Source organism: Ursus americanus, chromosome 3 (genome assembly GCF_024610735.1).
Source record: "Ursus americanus isolate L20-20 chromosome 3, mUrsAme1.1.p, whole genome shotgun sequence".
In the NCBI taxonomy this organism is placed as follows: Eukaryota; Metazoa; Chordata; class Mammalia; order Carnivora; family Ursidae; genus Ursus; species Ursus americanus.
The window spans coordinates 31998346-32026221 of record NC_142129.1 but is presented as its reverse complement, the minus strand read 5'-3'; the positions used below and the strand labels follow the sequence as shown (position 1 = coordinate 32026221).

The window sequence follows — 27876 nt, the reverse complement described above, 5'->3', positions numbered from 1 at the left end:
GAGCGTGCCGGGCGACTGTTTCTTGTGGTCAGGAGCCTCTTCGTCTTATGCTTTTCTACCTAAGACTTAGTGCCCCAAACTGTGCCTTTCCCCGAGTAACGCTTTAATTATCTGTCGACCTAAATTTAGTCCCGTCGCACACAGGACTCTCCAAGCAGCAGCAGCGCCATTAGCTGGAATTTTCTGAATCCACCAAATAGAGGTTAAGTTGCTTCAGGCACACTCACAGTGACCTGACCAGAAGTTAATGTTTCTGGCTTTTAAAACAACGGTCCCCCTGTTGTTAAAAAGTAATACAATTTCATCACAGGGTGCTTTGAAAGAAAGACCTACACAAAGGGGAAAACATCATCATTAAACTACCTTCTAAGGGCAACTGCTACTCTTTTTAAAGTACAGAAACACTGTGTTTTTCTCAGAAATGCTCAACAGAGACCCCATGGAAGGTCCATGAGCACAGAAGGGTGAGCACTGCTGGGTTTGCACCCTGAGCCCAGTGTGTCACGACTGTGTGACTCTTTAGTAAGCCGAGTCCTCAGCGTGCCATCGGAAAAGTAGCAATACTCATGCTGGTTTATAACCTCCAGGGTTTCTTGGAAGATCAAATTGCAAAATGTGGGATAGCGTTTTGTAAACTAGAAAATATTACATGCCTGTTTATTAGTGTGTCTAACTGCTCCAAGATGAGTCTGTGCATACCTGGGACCATCAGACTGAATCCTAAGTAATAGTTCCTACTGGGTTTGTGTCCAGCTCTGTTAGTAAAGTCACGGATGACCTGCGCTTCACTAAAGAGAAAGGAATGAACTTTCATTGAGCACCAGTGCATGTGAGGTTCTGTGCTATTTGCCTTATTCTTCTCTTCCCACAGCACCACGGAAAAAGCCTTTTACAGGAGAAAAACGGAATTTCAGTGAGCAAAGCCCCTGGTGTTGGAAGATTAAAACCAAGGTGGGTCTGATTTTAAATCCCATATTCTTTGTATTTTCACTATAGTAAGAGAACTTCAGGGGAAAGAGTGTTTATGGAATTCTTATCACGCACATTTCTAGTGATTGGAGGGCAGTATTTGATTGAATACATAGATTATTTTGATTCTCTTAGAAAAGAGTCTCTTAGAAAAAGGTCGAAGAAGCTGTGATCATGTCAACCAATTGTGATTACTTGTGACTATTTCTAAAGAGAAGACTAATGTTAAAGCCATTTTCAAGCTTATGAAAGGGAACAAATGGTGGATATCTTGTAATTTGTATATCTTAAAATATAACGTAGAGCTTTTCATGGCATGGCATCTTTAGACTTAAAAAAAAACTGTTGAGAGAAACTGGAATTTCCTTCTTGATAGAATGTTGGTTTTGAAGAAGGTAGATTTATGTTTTTTGGAACTTAACAGTAATCTAATTTAGATGTGGAAAATTAGACTCAATCAAGGATGAATTTTCAAGTATACATGAAGGAAAAAAATGATTATTACAAATTTCGAGGCTGTGATAAACAGCATAGAGGCTCTGAAATGATATTACAGTACAGAGACACATGAGGGTGCTCTAACCAGCTGCTGGAATAAAGAATTAAACTGTTCAAATATTAGGGGAAAATTAAGGCCCATTGTGAACGGTAGTGTTGAATTCACTTTGTAGTGTCAGCTAAACATGATCTTGGAATCCATGTTTTTCTTTTAAATAAAATGTATTGGTCCCCCAGCCCGCATTTTAAAAAGTAGAAGATGTTCATATTGGACAATCTGGGAAACACCGAAAAATACAAAGAAGAAAATAGGAAGAAACGGACAGTGCTCTCTGATCTGGGAGGCTGGGGCTTTCTAGAGCCAGGCCATTTGGAGGCTTAGCTCAAGAGGCCTGCCTTCAAACACAAGCCCAGCCTGTTCTCATTTTGATTCCACAGACCTTCTGCTGGTAGGAAGGGGGAGCAGAGACTGGGGGTCTAATGACCGCACGAAGAGAATTAGAGACGCATGTTTATCTCAATACATTTACTCTCATTAAAGTTCATATTCACTGACATCATGCATCTCCTTGAAAAAGTCTGCCCACCCACCATTAATTAAAGCCACATTTTAAAAAGTCAGTGTGTGCACTTTTATTCCAATCAAAAGTAGCCTCCTAAGTTTTGCAGACTAGGCAGGAGAATATCTGAGGCCTGACAGCTGTTCACCTCTACACAGTGAAGAATCATGTGATTTATATTAAAAGTCATGTTAAATCAGGGCCTACAATATAAAAGCTAAGATCTATTGTCTTGAAGAGGTGAAACATTCAAAACCTAATGGCCTATTAAGCAAAATTAACATTTCTTTTGATAAATCGACATTCTTTTGGTTACAGCCTACGACCATATGCCTTCACCTTTACAAATAGTCTTCTAGATCTAACTAGACACCCTGCTTGAATAATTAAGCAGCACGCTCCTATCAAAGACAACACATTTTGTAACTTATACATGTGGTATCAATGTCAAAACAAAGGTCAATGTAGATTTTTAAAAATCTAAACCATTGCACAAACAGTAATTACCAATAGTTGTAGGATTACACAACCATAGTCTATATTCTTGGCAGTAGTCACTGTAGGTTCATAAATTCATGAAAATAAGGAATGCTGATTTTTAAAGTTCAAGAAAGGTACTATTTGTAAACAGCTCAGGTCACACTCATTTTATTCCATGTGTTAAGCAAGACTTTCCTTCCAACTTCCTTTAAATGAGATTTGTTCTTTCCATGAGCCTAGTAAACGGGTTTTCATCCAAACAGATCTGCATTCTTTTCAATTCTTTTTTTTATTAAAGCCCTCCTGGGGACCTTTCAATTTTATGCTGATCTTTCTTTATATATTAATGGCAAGCACATTTTTGTTTTTTGTGTTGATAAAGGACAAATTATGGTTATCTCTTCTCATTGGCAATTCGATTACTCTAGAACGGTTCTGACCAAATATTTGATTAGCCAGTTTATGTTTTTTACACAGAGATAATGTGCGGCGTTCAGATTCTCTAGTTATTCTGGTCCTGTCACTATGCAGAAAGAAATGGCATAACAACAGATCTGAATACTAGCTCTGAAATGGTTTAATCCTGGGCCAAAGCACCCCTGGGCTGCGAGTTGAACCTGACTGCTAGTACTGACTTTTCTACTGACTCTCCCTGTGACCTTGAGCACCTTAGGGCCTATTGCCTCATCCAACAAATGGGGGTGAGGAGGTGAATAATGGCTGGGTCCCCACGGCCCAGGAAGTTAGTCAGGACTAGTGAGTAAGGGGCCAGAGTACCCCTTTGGGGCATGTCTTCCCCTGGTCCCTTACTCATCCAGTCCCAGAAACTATAAGGTGTGTCTTTTATGCATGAGAGTTGGGTCTGGTTCTAAAAAATCTAGAAGTCAACAAGCCATGCCTGGTGGGTTGCTTTCCTGATGAGTTTGAGAGAAGACGCCCTGGGTCTTGATCATCTCAGATACAAGCACTCAGTTCCCATTGGTACGTGGGATAATTCCCTATCCTCACCCACAGATTGTATCTTCTGTCTAGATGATACAGTATCCAGAGGGACCATAAAACACTTGACTCTATGCCAAAAGCAATGGGTGGACTCCGGCTCAGCTGTGGGAAGGAAGGTGGAGTGTGGGTGGAGACATTTCAACGCAGTCCACGGTTTTCTTTAGAATCTATGGCTGGGGGGGGGGGTTGAGTGGGGCAGGGCAGTGGGAAGTTGTGACTGTCTAGCATTTGATCAACTCTAGGAAAGGTAAAGATAAGCTTGGCTTAAGTGATTTATACAGTCATGCAGTCTGTAACATGAGTACCACTGCGTCCGTACCTTCCTGCCGGCTCTGTTGTTGTGAAGGTTCATCAGGGCTCTGGCATCCTTTCCCTTCCTCTCCTTGGCATCCACAAAGGCTCGGGCAAATTTGATCCCATAGTCAATGTTATCACTGCAGCCACCCCAGTCGAAATTGCCCTTGCTGTCCTTGGCGGTTCCCTTCTTCTTTGGATCACAGGAACAGGATTTTAGTTCTCCTTGGCTACAGGCCCTGGTGATGGCAAACACAACTCCAGCTGAGGAGACGGCGTAAACAAAGGCAGATTCCCGACTACCTGCAACAGAAATGCTTTCCTTAAACGTGGTCTGGAATCACTAGCTCTGAACAGCTTTCACCCTAGAGCTGTTGACCGCTCGCTCCGCCCTTGGCGTACTTCGCCAAGGGGCAAGAAGGTTCTGGTGTTCTTGAAGGATTCTCTTCTAGAGCCAGGGCTTGCTTTTTAATAGGAATGGTTTCCATATCATAAAAGCTTTTGTCAGGTTAGGCATCTGTGTGACAACCATCCTTAAGTCAGTTAAACGTATAAAAGAAAATGCAGCAAAAGCCTGTCTCACCCACTCCTGGCTTTCTGTTAACCTCCTGTCCTAGAGGAGAGGAGTATGGCCTCTGAGGCCCTCCTTGCATTTGCAACAGAGTCTGAGTTCTACCATTCTGTCATTGCACAAAATAGTTTGGTATTTGTGCTACCGCAGCTCTCCTTGAAAAACCCTTCCAAGCTTGCAGGCCTCAGTGAGGACACTCTTGTCACATAAACAGCCGAGGCCGAAAGATTGAATTCAAAGACACCTAGGGGCTGAGGCGGGGAAGAGAACTCAGGCAGGAGCCAGCTCTGTGCGTTCACACCGGGGAGCTCTGGCTCGGCATCAACTTTCACGAGTAATTGAGAGATTGTTGAAGGCAATATGCAATATCCTTGAGTTACATACTATGTCTGACTATTAAGGTGAATTTACTTTCTTCTGGAACACCTGCACTAATCACTGGTATTGGGTAAAAGACAGTGAAAAGCTTTTCTTTGGTTTTTCTGGAAGGAAACAAATTTACCGCCTATAATTAGACTTGGGCAAGAACCCTTTGGGGTGCTTTCTTAGAATTGTTCTTTATTAGACCACAGGCTACTTTCCCTTACAGGCTGAAAGGTACATATTTCAGTGCAATAACTACATTAAATTATTTTAATAATCTGTAGTAACTCATAACACGGTGTTGTGGTATAGTGACAGATATAAGGCTCTTTAGGGTCTGTGTGCACCTCATTTTTCAAGTGGAGCTGTATTTCATTGTTATTAGCATGCCTTTTTATTAATGGGTGCTGCAGCAAATATATTAACAATCAAAATAGAAGCTCAACAATCTAATGCCAATGCAAGGCAGAGAATGGAGGGCCGTGCAGTGATTCAGTATGTCAAGACGAGTGTGACTTTTTGAACCACGCAGCTGGGAGAACAAACCACCTTCTCGCCTTGAAGCCCTGCTTGTTTCCGTTTGTCATTCAGTGCTAAAATTTATTATATGTCCCTTGCAATATTTGCTCTGCTAGTCTCATTATTAAAAATCAGGAAAACATATCTACACCATATTAAATGGCACTTACCTCAGCCTTCAAAAAATATCTCCCCTGAAACCTCTAACCATCAAAAAAGGAATCCATCATGCCCTGTATTTAGGTAAAATCAATTACATGAATATTTGCCATAGGTAGCAGGCAGCACTCTCCAGGGAGAAATGTGATGGTCACAGAGCTGTTCTAAAGAGTCCCAGGTTATATTACAAGGATCATAGATTTTCTAAGTGAATTGAGATGTTTTGTAAAAGAGGGTGATTAATAGATACTAATGTGGCTTAATCTCAGGTAGTGGCTTTCAGATATATAAAATTTTTATGACACCCATTTTATAGTTTAGGAAAATGCCTTGTCCATAGCTACCCCCTTGATCCGCTAATGCCTGGCTTTGTATTTGGAGTGTAGTGCCTACATTTAGAGATGCCACGGAGGGGGGAGATTCCAAATGCTTCATGTATTTAACACTAGTCTTATTTTTTAAGGAGAAAGAAGAGCAATTTTATGAGGTAGTCTTTTAGGGGAAAGGTACGGAAGGTGAATGTCAGTGACCAGACGGGATTTTGAAAGCAGTAGAGGAGTCAATTGCCTGGGTGCAGAACTCGTCCTGGCATAACTCGCAAACAATGACATTCACTTGTTGGCTGAAAGAAGGAAGAAAAATCACTGGAAATCTGTGTTTCCGAAGTAATTACCAGAGCAAAAACATCACCTTTCTAAATATTCTCATTTATTATTCAAACACATTACTAAAGAACTAGATGTCTATATATTTAAATACAAAACTTAGCACATTGACTGACTTTTCATTTTACCTCCAGATGTTTTGGTATCATGTAGATACGGCCTTAAGATGTTTTCAGTTAAGTGTCTTAGATGAATCACTAAAATGCTATGTGTGAAATAGTAGCACATTTCAAGAGTTGGCTTTGTAACAAAACAAATTTTGATCTTGGGCCTCTTAGAAAAACTGATTCTTTTTAAAGCCATCACAATATGAAACAAAATCCAAATCTAAATGGTGGTACTTAACTTCCTGATGTGGTTGAAGTTTCACTGATTTGGGGTTGAGAGGGATGCCTGTGTGGCTCAGGCAGTTAAGCGTTTGCCTTCAGCTCAGGTCATGATCCCAGGACCCTGGGATTGAGCCCCGCATCGGGCTCCCTGCTCAGCAGGGATCCTGGTTCTCCCTTCTTGCTTCCTATACTTGTGCTCTCTCTCTCTCTGACAAATAAAAAAATAAAATCTTTAAAAAAATCATTTGGGGGTTGAGATAAGTCAAGAAATGTCTACTAAGTGCATAGACATCATTTGGGGGTGTGGGCGGGGGATGGTTACCTGGGAGGGCAAAACACTAGAAGCTCTACATTCTGGAAAGTTACGTGTCATTCAGCTCTCTCTTTAAATGCTGGCGCTTTTTTTTTTTCCCCTTTTTCTTTTAATACATTTACAAGGGTGAGACCTACTCACCTTTTTGTTTTTTAAGGCTTATTCTAGAATTCTGGAGGTGTATTCTTGCAGGAATACTTTTGGGCTTACTACTTTGTTCTTACTGCCTATGGCTAGTGACAGTCGGTGGAATGAATGAATTACAAATGTTTCCAGAAATTGTTCTGTCCTCCTCTAGCTCTCTGAAGCAAAAGAGGCAAGTAAATGTCCTTCTTTTCTCTATGACCATGGGATATGTTATAACTTTCATGTTCTCCCCATCAATGGTGTTGGCCTTTGCCTTTCCTATGCATCTATAAGGACATTTAGGTTTCTAAAAGAGACCTTCACAACTTAAGATGTGAATTTCCCTCCAAGCAATTAATTGTAAAAATCTTTGGATAGCTTCATTGGAATTTCTTGATTATATCCAGGATAAACTACTTTAGGCCAGATTCCACCCTCCCATAACCAACACAAAATCATCACTGACAGTCATAGGAGTTTATATAAATGTCTAGGAAGAAACCTGGCCTTCTGTGAAGAATGGAAAGAAATTGTGGAGCATGAGTCTTTTCAGTTTTGAGTACTTTGGCAAAGCTTTCAGCTTCATCTGAAAGAACTCCGAAGGAAGTATAGCTTAGACTCCCTTATTTACCTGAGGTCTGACACTAAGTCGAGCTAGTACCTCTTCCTCCAGTTCTAACCTCTTCCCTCTCAGCAACCCTACAGCCAAGATTAAGGGATTTTACAAATGAATTTCCAGCTTTGCTAGACATGCTATCTTTAGGTTCCATGGGCAACATTGCTTACTTTGATTGGTGATCTAAAGGTTTTTCTTCAATATGGAGACATCTGAATGGATTTTTACAGACAGAATTTGGAGGTGGACATTTTGTACATGAGAAGGGTATTGAATTTGTAGTGATTGAAAATGATTGTGAGTACTTTGGAAAGGAAAGTCCTCATACAGCCTTAAATCCTGAGAGCCTGTCTACAACATGCCCAAAGATCACTTGTGTTAGATATTTGTAAACTGTCTCTGACAAGGTCCAGCACTTTAATTGATTCACTGGTGAGCTAATCTAGGTGAAGTCTTAAAATTCCATGTAGCTGAAATTTACTATTAACCTTTCAAAAATTTGCGATGTCATATTGAAACTCCAAAAGGAATGCGCGAGAATATAGTTCTTAAACTAGAGAATAAAATTGCAGTAAATTAACTTTAGGGATACACTGAGTGAGAGCACTACACCCTTGGGGGATTTTAGAGACATTCAGTTATGCATTTGGCCTCATAAAACCCTAGGGCTGTGATGATTACATGATAGAAACACCCTCTGTTAAGCATTACCAAGTGTACAGCCTGGACGATTTTCTTAGGAATTGGGGGGGGGGGGCAAAAACAAGTGTCGTTTCCTGTTTCTGGGGTTCACACATAAACTGTTGTGTTTTCACTCAGATTTCCTAATAGCAAATGGGCCATGCTACTTCTTGAAGAATGCTAATAATGCCAGGTTAAGGGATGGGTATTTTTGACAATGAAATCTGATTTTCAGTTAATTTGCTCTGATTGTATACCAGCTACTTCCCATATTTGGAACTTTTAAGAAATTTATTATGTAATTAGATAGTGTTTAATGCTCCTTCTAAGTAAAACAGAAACAAAACAAACATACATATTTGAAAACTATGCGTTCATGGTTCTGACCCAAATCCTCCATAAATATTCTTCTTCCTAAAATGTGCCTGAAAAGCAGCAGGTGCTCCCTACGAGTTCATCCATTCATTCACCCTGTCGCTGAGTGAATGATGCCTGCCCCAGAAGGCACCACAAGAGTGCGAAGAAGAGAGGCCAGTCCCTACCTTGCAGAATTTACAATCTACTGGGGAAAGAAAATGTTGAATTTAGACACAGAGTGACCCAAGTAGCTGGGAGGTGAAAGGTGCTGAGCAGAGATTTGTCTCTGCTTCTTAATAAACACACAGTTTTTTGTTTTGTTTTTTAAATACTTTTTGGTCAGTAAAAGATTTGAGTATCCCATCCTGATCTGCTTAAATCTTCTGGAAGATTCAAGTCCCAGAAAGAATAAAAAAGTCAAGAGAGCCCTGTGACTGCTTCCTCCTTTCTCCTGAAGACAAACTCTGATCCTGGAGGGACAGGCAAGGTTGTGACAGGACATGGATGGACAGAGCACAGAGCCAGGAGACAGTGCTCCTATACCACGCCCGGCCTCCTTCAAAACTTGAGGCGAGTTCCTTGATCTCTCTAAGTTGTCATCTGCAAAACAGGGACAATGCCACCCAATAGAAGAAGCTTCTGACTAATACAGTGCAAGAGAAGATGAGCAGGGTCTCTGAAGACCAAGTCAGGGGACAGCCTGTGGAGCTCCACGGAGGCAGGGACTTACTTCGGAGCAGGACCCTGCCAAAGAGGCCGTGATCCCGGTCCAGCGTGTTGCAGTTCCAGCGGTGCTGGCGGAACTGGTGCTGGCACTCCGCTGTCCACTCGGCCACGCCCAGGCCAATGGCCCGCATCACGTCCGGGTGCCGGTGGCACAGCTGCCGCTGGCGGCTCACCAGGCCTGGCACGTTGTCACACATCACCCTGGAGGAGCCACCTGTGGCTCTCATGTACCTGAAAAGGATCAAAACGGAGGTGAAACACCATGAAGGGCTAGGGCTGGTGCTGTGTTCCCCGGGAAACTAAAGAACTCAGAGCAGGGTTCAAATTGGAATTCTTTATCCTTTTGCAGATATTGGAAAGCAAGAAGCAGCACAGCAGGCATGGGAATGATCTGGTAGAAGCCACCCCAAAATGAAGCAATGACTGTGTGTCTTGGACAGGAAGCCAGGGCCACCTGATGATGCTCTGGCTGGGGTGAAAGAGTCAAGGTCAAGAGTGAGGGAGAGGGGCAATGTGTTTGGGGAAGAAGGCTTCAAAGACTTTTCCCCAGAAGGCTCTGATCTCCAACACAGTATGTCTGGGCTTTGCTCTTGGGGGAAGTCAACCTTTAGAAGCAGCTTGCTCCCATTTATTTGACCTAATGTTTAAGTGTCTTTAGAAACTGTCTGTATCTGTCTAATCAACACCTGCTGGTGTTATCTCTGCACAGACATGCCCTTCTTTCCTTACCAAAAACTCCTTTAAATATTTCCATTTTTCCAGCTCTCTTTGGCTTTTATAGAGAAGCTTTGGGGAAAAAAAATTCTTTCTATTGTTATTAAGGACACTAAATGTTTGGAAGAATCAAACAGTGTTATAGCTCCATAAAGTACTTTTGAAAAGAAACTTTAACAAAAAATTACATCATCATCTCTACCCAGATGTTCTCTATTAGTTGTGAAATGTTTAGAAAGGTACCTTTTATATAACCCAAGCTGCCATAGGTGTCTTTTGAAGCGATCAAACAAGGAGAATGTCTTTTTCTTGTATTTTCATTATTTTATATGATCATAAAATCGTTACAGCTGTGACTTCCAAAAAATATATTTAAGTGACAGCTGAGAGACAATGTGACAAAAAGCCTGGGCAATAAATAATGTTTATACACCCATGGAAACAGAAATAGTCATTTTATTGAAAAATGGTCACTCTGATAAATCAATCTTTGATCCTGTGTCAGCAATGTCAAGGCTAAACGCCTTCCTGTTCAAAGCGGCTTAGGAAGGAATTGAACCCTTCTTCCCATCATCGCTTTGCCTTGCTCCTTTGAAGAGCTCCAGGGTCTTCCTAAAGTTCCCTGTTCTAGTCTTTAATTTGGCTGAGACTCCTTACTTTTGCCAGATTCTTTTGTGTGTATATATATATAAAGAGCCCACCATAACTGGTCTTTCTGAATCAGTATTTTAGTATCTGTTCGGAAACTTGCAGGTTCAAGGACATTACAGAGCTTACAACTCCACCTCTTTTCAAGATCAGAAGGAAGGGAGACAGAGTGGAGAGAGAATCTCCCTTTGGAACTTTTAACCACGCTAAGACCTGTTACATTTCAACATTCTGCCACTCCTTCACTATGCAAAATAAATCGCAGACCAGCATACAAAGGACAGCGAAGTTACTCTTTGGGGTGATTGTGATTTGAACAGAGTAGCATCTTAGAGCCCCCTGGGGCTGGATCTTCTTGTTAAGGTGGTAATCTCTACCTGGAGGCAGCAAGAGGTCCTTCCGCTCCACGGGGTGAAGCATTAGGAATGTGGAAGGACGGGAAATAATGCAAAATCATACGCTTTGCGTTGTGAAGCTCTTAACTGCCAGAATTGGCCCGTCGGTTTATCTAGGCAGTTTGAGGGGCGGGGGACGGTTGTAGTTTTCAAGGTGAATTTTCATACACACACGCACACACACGCACGCACACACACGCCTGTGCTACAGAGCTAGAGACCGGCTATCATGTCTTTCAACGGGATAAGAAATTGGCTGATTTTGCTGTCGCTCGTCTGGATCCAAATCAACCAAACATCCGAGCTCTCATTTGAGGGAGACTGGGGGGGGGGGGGGTTGGAGTTGTCAAAGCTGGAACGGTCTTCTGTGGAAAAGCAAAGGGGCTGAGGCTGAGGCGGTAGGAGAGGACAGCAGAGGAATTTCGATAGCCGTGGCCGCGGAGAAGCACCACCGGGAAGGTCTATGTGGCTAGTGCGTTCCCCACTCCCATCTCCAAAACCCCCCTGCACCCGTGCGCGTGGACTTACCACCATGAAGAGCTGACCTCAGGGGTGAGCCAGGTCAAGAGCAGAGGGAGCCAGAGCCAGATTCCACCGAGAGGGGCGTTCATATTAACCCCCTTGCGTCCGCATCAGGTCAGACTCCGTGTGCGGGCGCCATGCGTGCCCCGAGCAGAAGCGCTCAGCGCCGGGAGCGCCTCGTCACGGCGGCCGGCGCCTCGCCGCGCCCCCGCCCCCCGCTCGCGTCTGCGGCGAGTGGCGAGACTCGCTGATAAAGTTTCAAACCACCAGCGGGCCGAGCGATAAAGGCCAGCCTTGGCCGCCTCGCCCACAGCCCAATTCCCCAGGCGCAGCGAGCGCGGGCAGCCCGAGAGCTCTGCGCGCCTCCTGCGCGCCCCTGTCCGTTCAGCTCCTCGCCTGCGGGGAGCAGCCGAGGGAGGGGGTGCGGCGCCGGGTGGGGCGGGGGGCGCAGGTTTTATGCAAGAGTGGATGAAATGATGGCAAGAGATGTATGGAGATGAGGTGAGGCGGGGACGGAGGAACACCGCCACGTGGCCTCGAGCACCCGCGGAGGTAGGCACCTTTCGGGAAGCGTCTGATCAGAGAGCATCAGTGGGGCTCCTGCCACAGGACCGGTGTGGCAGAAAGACGAGGCTACCCTCCGGCAAACAGAAGTCTCCGAGCGTGCAGTGTGGGAAAATGAAGGAGAGGATGAAGAGATTACTGTGTACAGGATGCAAGAATCCAGAGATGATTTTCAACTCATTGCTCCGCTTCTCTCCCAACGCCAAGAGGAAGAGCGAGTGGAGATTTGGGGCTGCCGAGGCGAAGCCGGGCAAGGTTGGGGAGGGAGGGGCCAGGCCTCAGGGAAATGAAGACCTGTGGCCTTGATTCCTCGGAGCTGGGCTTATATACAGAGCTCGCAGGGTGGGGAGCCGGGAGTCCATGACCCTCCGGACCTCACCCAGGCACCCTCAGCCAAAGTGTCTGGGGAAGATGCGGTCTTTACGCACACTCAGCTCCTCCCCGGCGCTGTGGAGCGCAAAAGATCACATAGGGAGGAACCCAGGCAGTGCGGAGCTGCGGGGGTCTGTGCTCCAACACGGGTCACGCCTTTGCGCCTTGCGGGGACCCTGGGTCCTGGATCTGGGCCCCCGCATAGAGCCAAGAGAGGCTCAGGCTCACGGGTGGAGCATCTTAAGCAGCAACTGGCTTGTAGCCCCGCCGTTTATCACCGGAAAGGAAGGAAGACCAGGAACTCGTGGCGGCCGTGAACTGTTCCATTGCTCTTTTCCTGGGGTGGAGGGACCCGCCGCCCGCCAGGGGAGCGTGCCTTGGGGAATGGGGAATGTGTGTTCGTGTTGAGGGTGGGGGTGGGCGCCGCATTGTTCGCAGTGTGAGGAGGGGTGGCTGTCCAGATAGAAAGGCCAGGCTCTCCCCCCACCCACTCCCAGGGCCTGGACTAGCCGCAGCATCAGCCCTTGCTGGGCGCGAGCGCGGTGAGAGGCTGGACGGGGCCAAGCTCAGAAACGCCAAAAACCTGAAAGATGCTGTCATCGCCACCCCCATCCCCCCCGCCGATCCCTGGCAGGTCCAGCCCCTCCCAGGCTGACCCAGATACATCCCTGTTTGGGTCCGGAAAGGGAGGGGAGGGAAACAAGCACCGCGCCACCCACGACTCGGGAAGAGCAGGGCTCCGCGCCAGGGCCGCTCCATATCGCTGGGCCGCGACCCAAGGGAAGTTCTGGTCGGTCTGTGCCGGTCGTGAGGGAGGGGTGAGGAGGGCCCGGGGCAGGAGTGGGTGGGGGTTGCGTTTCTGCTCACAGTGTGTGCACACGCTGGTTGGCGTGTGAGGCCTGGTGAGCGGTGTGATAGTCCCCGAACAGCAAGAAATAATCTCATTTACCTCTTTGCTTATGCTCATAAACCTCTTTCCTGGATGAAGGAGAAGAGTAAGCTACAGTTTACTTCCACTCTATTTTGTCCAGTCTCTTGCAGTAAATCCAGACACTTGGGACATGTGGAAGAAACGAGTGGCCCCAGAGGAACCCTAAGTTGCCAAAATTTCACTTCTACCAGCAAATAATGTAGGGGTGTGTATGTGTATGTTGGGAAAGGTAGGCAGCTGTATGCTTCTCTTATGGAGTTTGAGACCTGAAACTACCTAAAAAACTCCTCAACTCCAAATTCCACCCACCTCAGCACCTCCTGTCCTCCCAGCTAAGGGCAGTTAGAAATACAAGGACTGTGACCATCAGCTTAGAGGCTCTTCCTCTCTGCCCAGGGAATTATTGAGTGGCCAGGACATCTGCCCTTCAGTTGTTGGTGAGGCCAATGGAATGACCTAAACCTGAAACAGACCTTCTGGAAAAAGAACGGACCATCCCCAAAGCTAATTAAATCCACTCCAAAGGACTTCATCCTGGGGCAGAAGTACCACATGACTTGCAGAGAAGAAATCAGCCTTGGTAAAAGGCAAAAAGCTGAAAAGTTCAAGAGAAGCTAAATCCAGATGTGAAAATAGGTCCACCCAAACACCCCTTCCTGACCTGTCTAGAGGCAGTCTGGACCAGATGACTTGTCTCTTCCAGATCTGTGATTACGTTTCCCTTACTCTCCACCCCTATTCACTTATGACCCATTATGAGCCCTGTACAACTCCTCTTCTTGCGAAAAAAGTCTGACTTTCCTCCTTCCTCATCTGTACCTGTTCTTCAGATGGACCCTTCACTTTGAAGAAAGTGTGTTCACTACTAGAAGTTGGGAAATGCTCAAGAAAGTTTGGGGAAAAGGAAGTTATTACAATCCTTACTTCTGTTGCAATAAAAACTACCACCCTAAAGAAGAGTTAATAAATAATGAAGTAAATTGCATATGACGTCAGCTATGCTATAGCAGATGATGAGGTAAGGAAAGGCAGGGTTCAGAGTGCCATTAGATCTATAGATGTCTGATTTTTTTTTTGGTTCAGTGAGAAATCTCAGAATTGACTGTAAAACTCATTTACAGTACACAGAACCCGATTCCCTTTCTGGAGATTAATGTTAGTTTGCTTATAACTTCGGTATAGCATCATAGCCAAATGAGTCAGTCTATTTTCTTAGTTAGATCCATTGTTTGTCTAATCTCCCAGGGCAGAGAGGGAACTAATTTACTACCAAACCATCTCCACCCTTTAAAAATGGAGAGTTACTTCTTCAACCAAGTAGTCATTTGTGTTTCAGTCTGAACTGGCTTCTTCCTAAGGCAGTGACTCCTAATTTAGCTACTCACTAACCAATGATTCAAAGGTCTAGTATCTCCAACTTAGATTCAGTGACCTTAAGTGAGAACATTTTGTATTAACAGGATGGGCCAAAATAGGAAAGAAAAAAATGTATCTTTTTATTTTCTAAATCTATGAGTATCATATACATTACAATATAGGTTATGTATCAAATAACAACATAGAATATATATCCTTACAATTTTTTTACTTGCTAAGTCTAACCAACTAAGACTGTCACATACATAACATAGGTTAATTTTGAAATTTTAAGTTTGTTTTTAATGCCCTTATAAACATTGCCCCTTTCCCTCTTTAGTCACTCCAAAATTTTTATTAAGTGCACTCTCACCTATTCTTTGTCAAAAATTCCTCTTAGGAATTGTTAAAAGTATCAGTGATTTAAATCTCAGTGTGCATTTAAATGTGCACCAAAGACTTACTTCTAACCATGAGAGAGTAATAGGTACCTGACTTTTTCTCCTACTGGAGAAAAACCTCTAAAACTACATGCAACAAATCTTTTCAGGCATTGGGTAATAGGTAGCACACAGCTGTGATCTTTGAGAGAAGGAAAATACATGAGGGATGCTCCATGACTATCCCATAATTGTCCTGGTTTTTCTGCTGAAAGGCACCTTTTGGGGGGGGGTGCAAGAAAGTGGAATCCATACAGAGTAGTCTCGTTTATGGAGAACTTGGAGTCTTGGGCTATCGAAGCAGCTGAAATTGGCAGGGCAGCATTTTTGAAAGTAGGTAGCTGTGAAAAAGGGGGCCCTAAAAGTCTACATGGGGATTCACCATGATTCCTTGGCCAAGAGCTGAGATGAATATGGACATGAAAAGACTCTGCCGGGCCTAGTAGGGATTGCCTGCTGCATATTATGCAGTGGTGAGAGACAGAATTCCATCTCGGCGGGGGTGGAGAAACTTCATGAAGCACTTCAAGCATTCACTTTAGATGTTAGAAAGGCCATCCCTTTAAGGGGCACACTTTAGTGTAAAAAGCATGTTTTAGGTCAAAAATTCAAAATTTTGTCTCTCCATATCACATACTCAAAGAATAAAAACAAACCAAACAGGCCAAGGGAAATTTACAAGAATAAAACCAACCCTCATTAGAGGAAGACAACATAATCCAGCACCCTCTTACGGAAGACCATATTGTATAATTTAGTGTTGAACATACAATAACAAAAATTAATAGGCAAGTGAAAAACCAGAAAAATGTGACTCAGACTCAAGAAAAAGCAGTCAAAAGAAACTGACTCTGAGATGGCCCAGATGTAGGAACTGGTGGGAAAAATATGATCACAATGAACAAATAGATGAAGAATCTCAGTAGAGAAATGAAAGCTGTAAGAAACAAATGGAAATCTAGGATCAAAAAGTATAATGTCTGAAATGAAAAATTCAGTGACTGAGTATAACAATGGAATGGGGTTGGAAGGAGAAAAGGATGATAAACTTAAAGATAGAAATGATCTAATCTGAAGACCAGAGAGAAAAGATACTGAAAATTAAAGAAATGTAACCTCAGATATCTGTGGTTAAGTGCCATGTCGTCTAATATACGTGCAAATGGAATTCCAAAAACAAAGGAGAGAGAAAATGTGAGACTACATAGATGTATATGAAAAAACACAGCACCGTATTTGTCCAATATGCTAGAACACATTTATTTATAGACCCAAGAGGGTCAGAAAACCCTAAGCAGAATAAATACAAAGCATATCAAACTGTTTAAAACCAAAGATGAGAAAAATCTCTAAAGCAGCCAAAGGGAAGAGATACATTAAATACAGGTGAACAAGAATATGAATTACAGCTAACTTTTCATTAGCAATAATGAAAGTCAGGAGACAACAAAGCAACTTTTTAAAAATGCTTAAAGAAAAAAAGTGGTCCCCACAGAAGTCTATAATAAGTGAAAAATATCCTTCAAAATTGAAAGAGGAGCTGTTCTTTGTTTCTTCTTCCCCTTACCTTGGGAATAAGGACTACACTCCATGAGTATGGGCAAAACTGAAACAAAGCAACCCTAATAAAGTCTAAAACCAACTCCTGACAGGATCAAAGTGAGCCATAAGAAAACTTAACTCTCCCTGAAATAACATAATATCATTCAGGGTCTCTATAAACTTTCATCCATTATATCCAGCATCAAACCTAAAAATTAAACAACAACAACAACAAAACCCAGCAAGCAAATCAACAGAAAAGAGAGCCAGAAGTAATTTAGCATTTTGATTTGAGTTACCAAAATGACTTTTAAAAGTTCAAAAAATAACAGATAATTTTAACAGAAAACTAGAACTCAGAAGATTTAATAAGAATCATAGAACTGAGGGAGGAGGAAGGCCAGCTGTGACTGAAATTAAGAATTAGATAGATGGTTTGAGGAACTATCTAGAATCAGAACAGTGGACTAATAAGAAGAGAGGCCAATAAAAAGTATCCAGGTAATGCACAGAATTAAAAGGATTTAAAAATATAGAAAGGAAAATAAGAGATCAAGTGAAAATGTCTAGAGGAGAGAGAATGGGACTAAAGAAATATTTCTGAGAATTTCCCAAAATGATGAAAGAAAGAAATCCACATGTTCAAGAAATCTACAAACCTGAAGCAGAACAAATACAGGGAAAACGATTCTTAGGCACATCACACTTAAATTGGTGACAAAGACAAGGAGAAAATATTAAAGCTGCATGAAAAGACAGGCACAGTAGCTTTGTGGGAGATACTATAAGCTAGGGCTGGCTTTTCAATGGAAACCGTTGAAATCAGAAGACAGTAGAATGACATCTTTAAAAAACAAAAAAAGAAGGGTGGTGGGTAGGACTACTAAACAGGAATTTTGTAACCATTATAAAGATCCTTCAAAAATGAAGACAAACCAAAGATGCTTTCAAACAAAAGCTAAGAAAGTAAATATTAAGATAGTTCTTTAGGCTGAAGGAAAATTATGCCAGATAGTGTTATGGAATTGCAGGAAAGAATGAACACTGGGAAGGGTGAATTTGTGGGAAGATATAAAATGATATTAATGTTAAAACAGTTATTAAGTGATTATAATATCTTGAGAGGTTTAAAACATGTAGAAGGAAAATGTATGACATCACTAGCACAAAAAACAGGAGGGTACTCTGATTCCAGGTTAGATGGAGTATGTAATACCTTGTCTCTCCCACTGAATGCAGAGATACAACTTGGAAAGAATGCATAGAGAAGCTATTTGAAGACTATGAAAGGGAAATAGTAGTGGGTGGATTAAAGAAAACCAAAATTTTAAGTACTAATAAGTTAGGACGAGTTTCTTATTTTGTACCTCCTCTGGTATCCTGCAGCCTGGACCCAAGGTAGACAAACCCTTGAAGTGGGTACCTTGTATGAATAGGGGGACCGAAGAGAGAAGTTTCCAGAGAAGCCCTCTGGTTTTGATTCAAGAAGCATGAAAGGGACTCCTAATATACCAGAGAGAGTGGGAGAAATCCCCTCAGCACTATCCTCCCACCCCATATTTCTTACACCTGGGGCTCCTGAAAAGTCTTATGTTGGTGTTGACAGTAGTGACAGCAGCAAGAGTGAGAGCTCACATGTGCATAAAACTGTGACAGATGAGAAAATTCCTCTCCAAAAGAGGGGAGTTGTGGTCTCAAGAAAGAAGGACAAAATTCCATTGCCTTTCCCCCCTCTTTTCCTTTCTCTTCTGTTGTGTGGCTCCAGAAATGGATATAGTCAAGAAAGTAAATGGCAGAGTGGGATCACTAAAGCCACGGTTTCTGGCCAGAGGACCAAGAAGGGGGGTCCTTGAGAACCAGAAAATATCTGGGAAGTCAGAGAGAATGAGGAACTTGGAAAAGAGACCCCATAACACTGTATGTGAACACTTGTGCCTATTCCCGAGCTGTACACATGTGGATTTGACTCTAAATATCATATCAAAGACTTTGAGAGCAGAACTATGAGATAGACTAACTCCCAGGTCCCAGACAAATCACTGTGTCTTATACATGTGAGGCAGGCATGAATAGTATTGCAAAGGCTTTGAAAATTGAAATAACATCAGAACGTGAAGCCACAGAAAGCTGGTCAGAATTTTCAGCCTGAACCCAACTGGGTTGATTGTATGCTAAAACAAGACTATCAGCAATCTCCATAGGACTTAATCTAGATCTAATGATCTATTCAAAATATCCAGGATACAATAAAAATTACTTGGCATAAGAAGAACCAAAAAAAAAAAAAATTCCAAATCATATAGGAAAAGAAAAGCTACAGACACTAATTCCTAGATAACACAGGTATTGAAGTTATCAAAGAATTTTAAAGCAGTTATTATGAAAATGCACCAAGAAGTAAGGATGAATACTTTTAAAAAATTTATTTATTTATTTGAAAGAGAGAGAGAGCGAGCATGAGCAGAGAGAGGGGCATAGGCAGATTCCCCACTGAGCAGGAAGCCTGGACATGGGGCTTGAAAGCAGGACCCTGAAATCATGACCTGAGCTGAAGGCAGACACTTAACCAACTGATCTACCCAGGTGCCCCAGGATGAATGACTTTTGAAACAAATGGATAATAGAAAATACCAGCAAAGAAACAGAAAACAGAAAGAGTAATACAGAAGTTTTAAAACTAAACATGTACACACTGTCTTTCACAGTGATGTAATGAAGTATCTATCTCACTAGCCAAGACCAAGAGCAAAATAGAGATGAAAGTGTGAGTGAACATGAAGACAGATCAGTAGAAATTATCCAGCCCTAAAAACAGAGATTGAAATGAAATGAACAAAGCCTCAGGGATCTGTGGAACAATTCTACAGGGTTTTAATATATCACAGAATCCCAGAAGGAGATGAGAAATACCCCATTGCAACAAAAAAATATTTGCAAAAATAGTGGCTAAAAACTTCCTAAATTTTGTTGAAGGTATAAACATAGAGATTCTAAAAGCTTAGCAAACCCCAAATAGGATAAACTCAAAGAGATCTGTGCCAAGACACATCAGAATAAAACTGCTGGAAGCTAAGGGCAAAGATAAAATTTTATAAGCTGACAGAAACAGATGATGCATTACCTGTGAAGAACAAAGGAAAATGATGATTTAAATGACTATAGATTTCTCATCCGAAATTATGAAAGAAGAAGGAAATTAAACAGTATTTTTATTTATTTAGGAGAGAGAGGGTGAGTGTGCAGGCATGAGCAAGGCTTGGGGAGGGGCAGAGGGAGAGAGAGAATCCAAGCTGAGCAGGAAGCCCAACTCCTGGCTGGATCTCAGGACCCTGAGATCATGACCTAAGGCAAAATCAAGAGTCTGACGCTTAACTGACTGAGCCACCCAGGTGCCCTCAACAATATTTTTTAAAGCTATGAATGAAAAGAACCCTCGGCCCAGAATTCTATATACAATGCATATATCCTTCATTAATTAAAGTGAAATAAATACTCTCAGATGAAGACCTGTTTAAAATAAATGCTAAGAGAATTTCCTAAGACAAAAGGGAAATGATATAAGAAGGGAACTTGAAAAACCTGGAATGAAAGAGGCAAGAGAAATGGTAAACACCTGGCTAAATATTATAACCTTCTACTCTCCAGCTATTTAAAATACGTTTGATGGTTGAAGGCAAAAAAGGGAACAGTCTGATAGTGTTTTCATTGTGTGTAGATATAATACATAAGAAACTACGGTATCAAGTGGGGAGGGTAAAGGCACTTATATGGTGATAACTTTCTACATCCCACCTGAAGTTGTAAAATGTTTATTTTAGAATCAACTGTAAAAAGTTACACATATATAATATAATCCCGATAACAATGACTATACAGAGATATAGCAAAGAACATATAAAATTAAAATGTTCAAATAATCCAAAAGAAGGTAAGAACGGGGAGCAGAGCAATGAAACACAAACCCAGGAGACAAATAATTAAATGGTAGCCACAAATCAAGACATATCAATAATTATATAAAATATATATGGTCCCAACACAAAAAGTTAAAAATAAATATTGAATAAATGAAAAGACCCAACTATATGCTGTCTAAAAGAAACTCACTTTAAATTTAATAATACAGGTAGATAAAAAGGAGAGAAGATATATAATGCAAACACTAATTAAAAGAAAGATGAAGTAGATATGTCAATATCAAAGTAGGTATTCTGAGCAAAAACATTTACCTGGGATAATGAGGGACATGACACAATAATAAAAGGGCCAATTTACCAAGAAGAAATTCAGTACTAAATGTGTATGCACTGAATAATAGGCTTGCAAAACATATGAAGCAAAAATTGACTAAACTGAAAGAAGAAGCAAACATATTAACAATCATAGTTGATATCAACATTCTACTCTCAGTAGTTAGCAGAATGAGCAGGCAGAAAGTTAGCAAGAGATAGAACTCAACAACACCGTCAACCAAATGAATTTACTTATTTATAGAATGTCACTCTAAAACAGCAGAATACACATTCTTTTCTAGTGAACATTAGACATTCACTAAAATAGATGATATGCTGGGTAATAAACATTTTTTTAACAAATTAAAAGAAGTGAAATTATACAAAATATGTTCCCTGATTGAAATGGAATGAAATGGAAAATCAGTGAGGGAAAGAAGTCAAGAAAATCTCCAAACTTTTGGAAACTAAGCAACATACATCTAAATAATCTATGGGTCAAAGAAGTCTCAGAGGATATTAGAAAATACTTGAACTGAATAAAAATGCATGATTATGAAACTGTGTTTTATATTCTAAATTAAGAGTAAATATTGTAATCTCTAGGTTAACCAATAAAGAAATAATACAATGAATAACTTTTCCAGTTATCTATTGCTACACAACAAACTGCCTGCCCCCCAAATTACTGCTTTTTAAAAAATGTTGTCTATTTTTTAAAATAAATTCAAGTATAATTAACATAGTGTTTTATTAGTTCCAGGTGTTCAATATAAAGATTCAACAATTCTACACATTACTCAGTGCTCATCATGATGTGTACTCTTAATTCCCTTCACCCATCCCCAACCCACCTCCCTTCTGGCAACCACCAGTTTGTTCTCTATATTTGTCTGGGTTTTTGTTATTGTGGTTGTGGTTGTTGTTGTTCTTTTTTCTTTGTTGTTTCTTAAATTCCATGGATGAGTGAAATAATATGGTATTTGTCTTTCTCTGACTTATTTCACTTAGCATTATACCCTCTTGGTCCATCCAAGTTGTTTCAAATGGCAGGATTTCATTCTTTTTTATAACTAATAGTCCATCTAAATTCCTGCTTTAAAAAATTGAGATAGCATTAACATACAACTAATTTTAAGTGTACAACTTAATGATTTGATATATGTATATATTGTGAAATGATTACAATAAATTTAGGTAATGTCCATTATCACACGTAGTTAAAATGATTTTTTCCTTGTGATGAGAACATTTAAGTTTTACAGTATAACAACTTTCAAATATACAATACAATATGGTTCACTATAGTTTTCATGCTATATGCTACATCCCTAGGACTTATTTATCTTATAACTAGAAGTTTGTACCTTTTGACTGCCCTTATCCATTTTACCTGCTCTTCATCCCATCATTGGCAACCACCAGTCTGTTTGCTGTACGTGAGTCATTTAAAAAAAATGTTTAGATTCCACATATACATAAAGATACAGTATTTTCTTTAACTTACTTTACTTAGCATAAGGATCTCAAGGTCCATCCATGTTGTTGCTAAAGACTAGATTTCTTTATTTTTAATGGCAGAATAATATTCCATGATACACACCTGCGTGCATGCACACATACACACACATACACACACACACACACACACACACATTTTATTTATCTCTTAATGGACACGTAGGTTGTTTCCACGTCTTGGGTATTGTGAATAATGCTGCAATGAACACAGAAGTGCAGATATCTTTTTGAGATAGTGATTTAATTTCCTTCAGATAATCATCCAGAAGTGAAATTCCTGGATCATATGGTCATTCTAATTTTTTTGAGGAACATCCATACTGTTTTCCATAGTGGCTGTATCAGTTTATGTTCCCACGAATCGTGTGCAAGGGTCCCTTTTCTTTACATCCTCGTCAACACTTATTTCTTGTCATTTTTTGATGTTATTATAATGTAAGGTAATATCTCACTGTGGTTTTGATTTGCATTTACCTGATTAATGAGTGATGTTGAACACCTTTTCCTGTACCTGTTGGCCATCTGTATGTCTTCTATGGAATAATGTCTATTAAGATATACTTTTCTCATTTATTGGATTTTTTTTCCTATTGAGGTGCATAAGTTCTTTATATATTTTAGGTATTAATCTGTTATAAGTCACGTGCAAATATTTTCTCTCATTCTGTAAGTTGTCTTTTCACTTTGTTGACATTTTCCTTTGCTGTACAAATCTTTTTAGTTTGATGTAGTCCCACTTACTTATTTTTGCTTTTGTTGTCAAATCCAGAAAATCATCAAGACTGTTGTCCAAGAGTTTATCACCTATGTTTTCTTCTAGTTTTATGGTTTCAGGTATTACATTCATGTCTTTAATCCATTTTGAGTTGATTTTTGTGAAAAATGCAAGATAGTGGTTCAATTTCATTCTTTTGTTCGTGGCTGTCCAGTTTTTCCAATACAATTTATTAAAGAGACCAACCTTTCCCCTTTGTATGTCCCTGGCTCCTTTGTTGTAAATTAATTGACCAAATATGTGTGGGTTTATTTCTGGCCCCTATATTTTGTTCCATTGGTCTATGTGCTTATTTTTATGCCAAAATCATTGTTTTGGTTACTGTAGCTTTGTAATATAGTTTAAAATCAGTAAATGTGATGCCTCCAGCTTTGTTCTTTCTCAGGATTGTTTTGGCTATTTAGGGTCTTTGTAGTTCCATACAAATTGTAGGATTGTTCTATTTCTGTGAAAATGCTATTAGAATTTTGATAGGGATTGCACTGAATCTATAGATTGCTTTAGTTTGTATGGACATTTTAACAGTGTAAATTCTTCTAATCCATGAGCATGAAATAACTTTCCATTTACTATGCCTTCTTCAATTTCCTTCATCATTTTCTTAGTTTTTGGTGTACATATCTTTAAGTTCCTTGGTTAAATTTATTCCTAGGTATTTTATTCATTTTGTTGAGATTGTAAATGTGATTGTTTTCAGAGTCCTCTTCCTGGTAGTTCATTACTAGTGTATAGAAATGTTACTGACTTTTATCTATTGATTTTGTATCCTGTAATTTTACTAAATTTATTCTAACAGTTTTTGGGTGGCGTCTGTAGGGTATTCTATGTATAACATCAAGTCATCTGCAAAAAGAGACAGTTATACTTCTTTCTTTCTGATTTGGATGACTTTTTTACCCCTTGCCTAATTGCTCTAGCTAGGACTTCCAGAATAAAAATGGCAAAAGTGGGCATCTTTGTCTTTTCCTGGTCTTAGAAGAAAACCTTTTATTTTTTTCACTGTTGAGTACAGTGTTAGCTTGGGCTTGTTATATATGGTCTTTATTGTATTGAGGTACATTCCCTCTGTATCCACTTTGTTGAAAATTTTTATCAGGAATCGATGTTGAATTTTTTCAAATGCTTTTTCTCTGTTGAGATGATTATATGCTTTTTTTTTTATCCTTCATTTTGTTAATGTGGTGTATCACATTGATTTGTGCATGTTGAAACATCCTTGCATCCTGGAACGAATCCCAATTGATCATTGTATAAGATCCTTTTAGTGTATTATTATATTCAGTTAGCTACTATCTTGTTGAGGATTTTTACACTTTTGTTCATCACAGATATTGGCCTGTAATTTCTTTTCTTGTAGTGACCTTGTCCAGTTTTGGTATCAGGGTACTATTGGCCTCATAAGTTTACAAGTGTTCTCTTCTATTCTGTTTTTTGGAAGAGTTTGAGTAGGATTGGTATTAATTAATCTTTAAATGTTTGGTAGACTTCCCTGGTGAAGCCATATGGTCCTGACTTTTGTTTGTTGGGAAGTTTTTGAAAACTGATTCAATCTCCTACCTAGTAATAGGTCTAATCAGATTTTCTCTTTCTTCATGATTCAGTCTCAGTATGTTGTGTGTTTCTAGGAATTCATCAATTTCTTCTAGGTTTTCCAATTTTTTGGTGCATAATTATTCATGGGACTCTCATGATTCTTTGTATCTCTGTGGTATCAGTTATAACATCTCCTCTTTCATTTCTAATTTTGAGTACTCTCTTTTTTTCTTGGTGAGTCTAAAGGGTTGGTCAATTTTGTTTATCTTTTCAAAGAACCAGCTCTTAGTTTAATTGATCTTTTCTACTGTCTTTTTAGTCTCTATTTCATTTATTTCCTGATCTTTGTAATTTCCTTCCTTTTACTAACTTTGGGCTTTGTTCTTCTTTTTCTAGTTCCTTGAGGTATAAAATTTCTTGTTTCTTAATGTAGGCATTATCACTATGAACTTCTCTTCATCTGCTTTTCCTGCATCCTGTAAGTTTTATTATGTTCTATTTCCATTGTTATCTGTCTCAAGATTATTTTCTATTTTCTGATTTCTCTTTTGATGTCTTCTTTGACCTATCATTTTTTCAGTAGGATAATGTTTAATATCCATGTATTTATGGATTTTCTGGTTTTCTTATAGTAGTTGACTTCTTTTATACCATTTGTGGTTGGAAAAAATGCTTGATATGATTTTAGTCTTCTTAAATTTATGAAGACTTGTTTTGTGAACTAACATATGATCTATCCTGGAGAACGTTCCATGTGCACTGAAGAAGATTGTGTATTCTGCTGCATTTGGATAGAATATTCTGTAAATGTTGTTTAAGTCCATCACTAGTAATCAGAAAAATACAAGATAAAACAAACAATAAGCTTTATTGAATCCATCATATAGGAAGAAATGTAAGTCAGTTAATATTAAGTGTTGGTGTGGCTGTGGGGTAGGTAATGGACACTCATACACTGCTGATAGGTCTGTAAATTAATATAGGTCTGTAAATTGAAGAGCAGTATAGGATTGACACAGTAAGGCTCTCACCTGGAAACATGGTGGGATAATTCAAGGAGGTTTGATTTACAAAGAGATTATTTATGAAGGTATAGGCAGAGGAGCTGTTACCACCCTCAGACTGGAAGAAATGGGAGGTGAAGATTCCTGGAACCCAGAAGGAGTGAATCTTGTAGAGGTGCAGTCCCCTTCAGTTGAGGGTCACAGATAGCAGTCTTGCAGGGAGGAGAGCCTGGTGCATAAAAAGATGAACTTTGCTCTACCTCAGATATTCTTCTGGGGTTCTCCATTGGATAAACCCATCCAAGTCCTTGGATGTGGTTCATAGATTCAGCTTCCCAGGGAGAGAGAAGCTCTGGAGGGGCAAACAGAAATACCTGGCAACATCAATAGTTAATGATGTTGAAAATATTTGTGCCCTATAACTAGCTATTCCACTGCTAAATATAGCTAAAGAAACTTTGTCACATGTATAGAAGGACACATGCACAAGCTTGTACACTAATACTGTTGAGAATAAATCCAAAATAACTCAAAATTGTATCAGTGGTGGGACAGGTTGGTAATATGTGGGATGGATATATGATGAAATATTACACAGCAGTTCAAAGGAAGTAATTACATCTTTGCTTTTTAACATGGATGCACTGGAAACAATGTTGAGGGAAGCAGCAGATTGCAGAATGAGGCAACAAAAGTACAACCCTGTATTAGTTGGGAATACTTTTGGCACCATTAACAGAAAACCCAACCACAGTGGTTTAATCAAAGAGGAGCTTATTTTTCTCACATTGAAGAGTCAGACTATCCAGAGCTGGTGCAGCTGCTTGGGGATATGTACAAGGAGGGCTCTTCTTAGTGTGTGGCTCCCTTTTATGGCTTCTAGGTATTTGGTAGCAGCCCCATATCTGTGCTGAAAATGATATCCCTTCAGATTATTTAGCAATTCAGTTAACTTGGATTTTCCCATTTCTTTAGTGTTAGTTTTCAAGCAGACATGACATGAGTAAATATTTTTCAAGTTAGGTGAATTTAATTAATAAAAACCTGAGATAATGTGTACCTTTCCAGTGGATAAACTGTCACCCCCTGTGGTGTGTAAAATGTTTCAGGGAGATGAGGTCCTCTGTGACTAGGGAAGGTAAAAGTGTATTAGGGTAGGTATCAAGCTGACAGTCTGACCACAACTGATTGACACACCTCCTTACACCATCCAGTCTTCATCTATGGAACAGTAAGAATGCAAACTCCAGCTCTCTCCACTATCACAAGAGGGTTTAATAAGCTTGGCTTTATAGACAAATGGTTTCTACTCTGACTTGTGGCTGCTTGCCCCTCTCTGTATTTGAGTATGGTACAATCTGTTAAAAAGGGAAAGGGGAAATGAAGGGAGTCTTATCAGACAATTTATCATCTGTAAGACCTATTAGCTGTTATCTTGTGCATTGTGAAAACATCTGTGTCAGTTTAGACAATTTAAGCATTTTTAGTTATGTATCACTACATGACAGAAAATAGTTCTCTCAAACAAAAATATGGTCCTAGAAATTAGAAAAATCTGACCTTTTTTCTCATGTAGAGTATCATTTTTGTGTATGTAAGGCACTGTAATAAATGCTTTAGATGAGTAATAACAATAGAAATTATGCTGGCTACCATGTATTTAATTTATGGCATATACTAGACATTGTAGAAAACCCTTTATAAGCCTTAGTTCACTAATCCTTGTAACAACCCTATAGGTTTAATTCAATAGGTTTATTTTAAAAAAGGTTTTTTTTTTAATTAGCTAAATGACTGGCATACAGTAAATGCCCAATTAAAGATAATTTTTAAGTATAATTATTATTGTTATGTTCATGTCATAGATGAAGAAGCAGAGACTTGCAGGGCTTAGCTAGCTTTCTAAAAGCTGCACAGCTAGTAAGGGGCAGAGCTGAAAGTGAAATTCAGGTCTGCCTGGCCACAGATCTGCATTAATTATAAAACTCTACAACCCCTTCTATGTCACTGCATTTAACACTCCTAACAACCCTAGCTCAGGATAATCTTTATTTTTCAAATTAGGAAACTAAGTTTCAGAGAAAATAATTATTAATAAT

At 40.1% G+C, this 27876-nt stretch overlaps 1 protein-coding gene and 1 long non-coding RNA gene across 2 annotated transcripts in view; one reads left to right on the top strand and one right to left on the bottom strand.

The window, feature by feature from the left end:
- The window catches only part of WNT2 (Wnt family member 2), a 46077-nt gene extending 33736 nt beyond the window's left edge, over window positions 1–12341 (bottom strand). The window contains exons 1-3 of the mRNA XM_045792781.2: window positions 11514–12341; window positions 9233–9459; window positions 3829–4106 (exon numbers count right to left, since the gene is read on the bottom strand). Of these exons, the coding sequence (XP_045648737.2) occupies window positions 3829–4106; window positions 9233–9459; window positions 11514–11596 (588 nt within the window). The 5' untranslated portion in view covers window positions 11597–12341. The remainder of the gene's footprint in view (window positions 1–3828; window positions 4107–9232; window positions 9460–11513) is intronic.
- LOC148110360 (uncharacterized) overlaps window positions 1–27876 on the top strand; it is a 104288-nt gene that overhangs the window by 7893 nt on the left and 68519 nt on the right. The window contains exon 2 of the long non-coding RNA XR_015723891.1: window positions 872–951. This is a non-coding gene — a long non-coding RNA (uncharacterized LOC148110360). The remainder of the gene's footprint in view (window positions 1–871; window positions 952–27876) is intronic.